Here is a 5,771-nt window from a genome sequence, read left to right on the forward strand (position 1 = left end):
GCCTTTGCCCCCTGTCTCTCTCTGCTGCTTTCTTTTTCTGCCCTTCTCTCCTTTCCGTGCACCTACTGATCCGCTCCCCCCCCCCCCTTCCGCTCCGTCGCTCCCTCTCTCTCTCTCTCTGCCCTCTTCCAGGCCATGGCCGCTCGCAACTTTGCCTCGGCCGCCCCCAAGAACGCGGTCCTCGTCGTTGCCGAGCACGATGGTGACAAGGTATCCCCTCTCGCGCATACACCCGTCCGCACATGTGCATGGTTCCTCTGTAAGGAGGGGGCGGACTGTGGCGGTCCCCCCACGCCGCATGCACCTTGACTGACCCGGGCTGTGACCCTCCCCACGCACACGCACATGTCGTAGCTCAACCCCTCCACCCTGTCGGCCATCACCGCCGCGTCCAAGCTCAACCGCCCCATTTCCCTGCTGGTTGCTGGTAGCAAGGCTGACGCCATTGCGCAGGAGGTGCGTCTGGACAACCCCTCCCCGCCCTGCCATTCCTCGCCCTACTGACGGCCGGCGTCCCTCTGCGCCCCCTCCACCCGCTCTGCCCCTGGAAATGCCCCCAGGCCGCCAAGACCGCCGGTGTCGCCGAGGTCCTCTCCGTCAAGGATGCCGCGTATGACAACGCCCTGGCCGAGAACGTCGCCAGCCTGATTGTCGACGTGCAGAACCGCCACAGTACGTCCGGCCAGCCGCGCGCACGAGCCCATGCACCCGTCTTCCCTGCTGTGCGAGGCGCCTCGCTGTCCGCCCTATTCACCCGTCCGTCCGCCCGCCCGCCCGCCCGGCCGAAGCCTTCTCGCACATCTTCGCCCCCCACTCCTCCTTCGGCCGCAACGTCATGCCCCGCGCCGCCGCCCTGCTGGACATCGCCCAGATCTCCGACATCACCGCCGTCAAGGACGAGGCCACCTTCGTGCGGCCCATCTACGCCGGTAACGCCATCTCCACCGTCAAGTCCAACGATGCCGTGCGCGTGGTCACCGTTCGCTCGACCGCCTTTGAGAAGGCCGACACCACCGGCGGCAACGCCACCATCAAGGAGGAGGCCGCCGCCGCCACTTCCGGTGCGTCGTGCTGCTTTGTGGCTGGTGCTGCCTCCCTGCACACCCACCCACATTCGCCCATCCGCCACCCATCCGCCGCTCATCCGCTCATCCACTCACACTGATGCACATGCAAACAGACAAGGCCAAGTTCGTCGGCCGCGAGATGGCCGTCTCTGATCGCCCCTCTCTGGGCACCGCCGCGCGCGTTGTCTCCGGTGGCCGCGCCCTCAAGAGCCGCGAGAACTTCCAGATCATCTACGACCTGGCCGACGCCATGGGTGCCGCCGGTGCGTCCTCTCTCCCCCCCCCCCCCCCACCCCCACCCCCTCCTCCTCCTCGTGCCGCTCAGCGCAGCCCCCTCTCTTCCGCACCTAACCCGCCCGGATCCATATGACCCCCTCCCCTGGCTCGGCCGCCCTCCCGACAGTCGGTGCCTCTCGCGCCGCCGTCGATGCCGGCTACTGCGATAACTCGCTGCAGATTGGTCAGACCGGTCAGATTGTTGCCCCCCAGCTGTACCTGGCCGTCGGTATCTCCGGTGCCATCCAGCACGTCGCCGGCATGAAGGACTCCAAGATCATTGCCTGCATCAACAAGAACCCCGAGGAGCCGATCTTTGCCCTGGCCGACTACGGTCTCGAGGCGGACCTCTTCGAGGCGGTCCCCGAGATGATCAAGCAGCTCAAGAACTAGACGCCTGCTCGCCAGCCCGCATCCCACCCCGAGCGCGAGTCCCAGGACCAGGGGTAGTAGGGCGGCCTCCCCCGCAGGGGGCATGCCGCATGGGCATCATCCGCGGCCCATCCTTCTCCCCCGCTCTCTCTCTCTCCCTCTCTCGTCCATTGTTGGTGCTGTTGCTGCCGCCGTTGCTCAGGCCGTCGGTGGTCCTCGCTGTGCCCCCCCCCCCCCCCCCACCTCGCCGACTTCTCCTCTCCGGTACAAGGTGGTACATACGAAGGTGAACACAACTGGGGGGATGGCACCCCGGCGAGAGGGGAGGACCGAGAGGTCGGGACCCGTGGTCGCTCACGCGCGCACCCACCCACTCAAACACAAACACATACCCCGTGCGCACAGCGCGCACCTCCGCGAATAAACACCCAGAAAGCCAATGTCCCACGCTCCGCCCGCCCCCCCTCCCCACCCTCTTCTTCGCGGTCCGACGCATGTGGGAACGTGTCTCGAAGGTGCAAAACATGCACACGCGTACATCGGTGAATGTATGTCCATGTATATTGGCAAGCGAGGGGGGGGGGGGGCCGTGCCCGGCGCCTCGGCGCGGCAGTAAGACGCACTATGATTGCTGCTGCTGGGCCACCGTCGAGACGGGGGCTATCGACGTGTTGATCGGAGCCCCTGGTGATGATGGCGGCGGTGGTGCCAGTGGCGATGCCGGTGGCACATCACCAGACGGCAACAGGGCCGCTGTCGAGGGGGGCGGCGTGACACCTGGGTGGCCGGTAGGGGAGATAGAAACCCGACGAGGTCCCGAGGGGGGAGGGGAACGCACGGAGGGATCGCCAGATTGGTCAGGACTCACCAATGAAGAGAGAGAGAGAAAAAGAGAGAGAGAGAGAGAAAAAAAGAGAGAGAGAGAGAGAGAGAGAGAGAGAGAGAAAAAGAGAAGATAGAAGGCCGAAGAAGAGAAGGAGGCAGGGCGTACTGGTGGGCTCGGAGCGGATGGTCGCGGCCGCGGCCGACACGGCCGCCGGCGGGAGTGAGGACTGAAGGCGTGGCCGGGCGCGTCGGATGGCGGGCCCCGCATGCAGAGGGAATGGCCGGATGGAACTCAGGCCACGCACCGGCCGGGCGGCGCTGCGCCGGGCAGCCACCGCCGCCATGGCCGCCGCCTCGGCCGCTGCCGATGTGAGAAGCAGGTCCTGCTCGGAGGTCGAGTCGAAGATGGACTCCAGCTCCGGCGGCAGGGCAGCGCTGTCGACCCGGGCCGAAAAGCAGAGGGCAATATCGGCCGCCGTGGGCAGGGCCGCCGGCCGGGAGGGCGCATTGCCGCCCGGGGGCAGTTCCGCGCCCTGGTGGCTGGGCGAGTGCGAAGGCAGCCCCCCGGGCGCCGGACCCGGCCCGGTGCCTGGCCGGACTTCGAGGCCAAAGGCCCCGGAGCCTGGGGCCAGAGCAAAGTGCGAATCGGCCCCGGCGCCCGCGGCCTGGCCAGCCCGGGGGCCAGCCAGATCGGAGGCCGCCGTGTCAGGCGACATGTCGGTGGTCCCGGCCGATGCCGCGGTTGCCGCGGTTGCCGCGGCTGTTGCTGAGGTCGCGGCGGCGGCGGCGGCCGCCGCCGCCGCCGCCGCCGCCGCTGCTGCTGCTGCTGCTGCTGCACCCGATCCCGGCAGCAGTGGCAGCAGGAGCCCCGACCCGGCCGGGTCCGGATAGAGGTCAGGCTGCGCCGGCAGGGGGAGGACCGCGCCCGGGGGGGCGCTCGGGCCGCCGGTCGCCGTCGACGATCTCCCCTTGGAGGGCACGTGCGCCTGGAAGGTGAAACTCGGACCGTCGGTGGCGCTGACGGCATTGGCCACGGCCGGGGCGCGTGGCACGCGCAGCACCGGCGGCTCGGGCCTGTGTGGCGCGGTTTTCGCAGCACGTCCCCGGGAGCATGAGCCGGCCCCGAAGGAGGGGGGGAGGGGGCGGGAGTGGGAGCACGCACGGTCAGAGGAGCCAGCAGGGGGGGGGGAGAGTAGAAAAGGAGGGTGAAACGAAGTGACCACCAATGTGGGGCACTCGGGCTCGGCGCGTACCGAGGGAAGCGCAAGTGCGCCTCCGGGTCAGTCGGATCCGGTTGGTACTCCTCGGCCAGGGCCTGGATGCAGTCGCTGGAGATGCCCAGGTCGAGCATGGCCTGCGTGGTGTCGGTGACGTTGGGGACAGTCCGGCCGGAGCTCTGGAGATGGGCCAGCCAGGTGGCCGGGCGTGTTAGAGAGAGCGGCGGGCGGCACGGCGGCAGGGCGGCAGGGCGGCAGGGAGAGGGGATGGGGTGACACGATGGCACAACCGGGCATCCCCCGGGCAGACGCACCTCGGCCGACACCTTGGAGCGATACACCAGCAGGTCCAGGCGCTCGAGCCACAGGTCGGTCAAAGTATCCCAGGCGGTGCGCCGCGCCGAGTGGAAGCCCACCCGCGCGCAGACATGCGCGCTGGCCAGGCGCGCCAGGCGAAAGACCGTGTCCTCGGACATCGGTGCCGGGCGGGGTCCGGAAAGCGGCGAGGGGAGGTGGGACGGGAGCGAGTCGGGGGCGGCGGGCGGATGGCACCCAGCCGGCGGGGGCATAGGACGAGGAAAGGGGGCGGAGCAGGGGCGAGAGGGGGGGGGGGGAGAGGGTCCAGACGTGCGAGATGGGCCGTTGCAAGCGGCCGGGACAGGGCGGCGCAAGGGCGAGGGGGCAGGGAGGAGAAGGGGGAGGGGAAGCAGTGCCGCGTATGCGCCGGCGCGCGCTGGCCGACTGGGCGGCCCAAAGAGAGGAAGCGGCGCCCGGGGGCGTGATCTCGCCGGGGCTGTGGGCCCCCCCCCCCCCCCCCCCCCCGCTTGCCGGACCCCGCAGACCAGCGAGACGGGCAGAGGCGCCCCTTCCGCGCGGGTCGACGACGGTGGCCGCCGCCCGCCCCGTTTCTTACGCCCCCGCCCCCGTTCAGGTCGAGGACCCCCCCCCCCCCCCGGCCCGAGCGCCATCGTCGGGCGGATCAGCGGGCGCGTCGTGCGTTGGCACTGATCGTTCGCTGCCGCCGGAACAGGCTCCAAATAAAACAGCGCCGTCGGAGTGAATTTAATAATAATCTAAATATCCCCTGGTGGATCTCGTGCTCAGCCTAAAAGGGGCTCGTGCTTGGTCACCCGTTCCCCGGCCTGTCCCCCCCCCCCCCCCCCCGTTGGCCGGCTTCCCTGGGGGGCCCGCCCCCCCCTTCCCCCCCCCCCCGCGTTCGGCTGGCATGTGTGCGATCTTCCGGCTGTGAAAAAACCCGGCGGGGGGGGGGGGGTTACGCCACATTCTGCTCGCCCATGCCGCCGGCGCTGGCCCGGGTGTGTGTGGGCGCCGGTGTGGGTGCGGGTGCCGGCGGTGTCGGCGCGTACACGTACCCGCTCGAGCGGGGGAGCGCCCTCGCGCCCTCGCGCCCGGGGCTTCTCCCTGGCGCGTTATCACATCACAACGCAATCGCGCACCGGCTCCGGGCGAGCGGCGGGCGCCGGTGGCGGGGGCTGCGGTCCGGAGGGGGGGAGCCTGTGTGAATGCAGGTAAATGGGCGGGCATCCATGCGCCAGTCGGGCACCGCGCGCACACACACGCCATGTTGACCATGGTCGGCGCGCGGCGGCCGTCTGGAGGGTAGACCTATCAAGGAGCGGGGGGGGGGGGGGGGGGGGGGGGGGGGGGGGGGGGGGGGGACACGCCACCCGCCACCTGGCACCGTCTCCCGCCGCCGCCCCGGTCCCTGGCGGGTTTCCCCCGGGGCACAGGCGGCCAGGCACGCCCTCACGGCACATACTCCCCCCCCAAAGCCCCGGAGCTCTCCCACCCCCGTCCCCCGCGCTCCTGTTGTAGCAGGCCGGCTCTTATCTGGCACCAAGCTCCGCCCCAGCGCACAGCCTGGCGCCCTGTCCCTGTCCCGGCATCCCGGTATTTAAGTGGGTGGACGCCGGTTGACCACCCCGCGAGGGGGGGTCCCGCACCCCTCGTTGAATGAGAGAAATATCCGCGCTGACCCCGGTGGGCCTGTTTT

At 70.1% G+C, this 5,771-nt stretch overlaps 2 protein-coding genes across 2 annotated transcripts; one reads left to right on the forward strand and one right to left on the reverse strand.

Annotated features, from left to right (window-relative positions):
• Positions 1–135: 135 nt before the first annotated feature.
• On the forward strand, positions 136–1,736 carry H696_02133 (electron transfer flavoprotein alpha subunit; the record flags this gene model as incomplete). The annotated part of the gene is made up of 6 exons (XM_009496029.1): positions 136–210; positions 355–456; positions 561–672; positions 789–1,061; positions 1,181–1,330; positions 1,471–1,736. 6 exons carry the CDS (start codon positions 136–138, stop codon positions 1,734–1,736), a joined length of 978 nt encoding a protein of 325 aa, XP_009494304.1.
• Positions 1,737–2,220: 484 nt separating this feature from the next.
• Positions 2,221–4,368, reverse strand: H696_02134 (hypothetical protein). Its single transcript, XM_009496030.1, has 4 exons — positions 4,072–4,368; positions 3,794–3,936; positions 2,707–3,614; positions 2,221–2,492 (listed from the first exon to the last, which is right to left on the reverse strand). Exons 1-4 carry the CDS (start codon positions 4,324–4,326, stop codon positions 2,338–2,340), a joined length of 1,461 nt encoding a protein of 486 aa, XP_009494305.1. The 5' UTR covers positions 4,327–4,368; the 3' UTR covers positions 2,221–2,337.
• Positions 4,369–5,771: the final 1,403 nt, after the last annotated feature.

The sequence above is a fragment of the Fonticula alba genome (assembly GCF_000388065.1).
Source record: "Fonticula alba strain ATCC 38817 unplaced genomic scaffold supercont2.3, whole genome shotgun sequence".
Taxonomy (NCBI): domain Eukaryota; order Rotosphaerida; family Fonticulaceae; genus Fonticula; species Fonticula alba.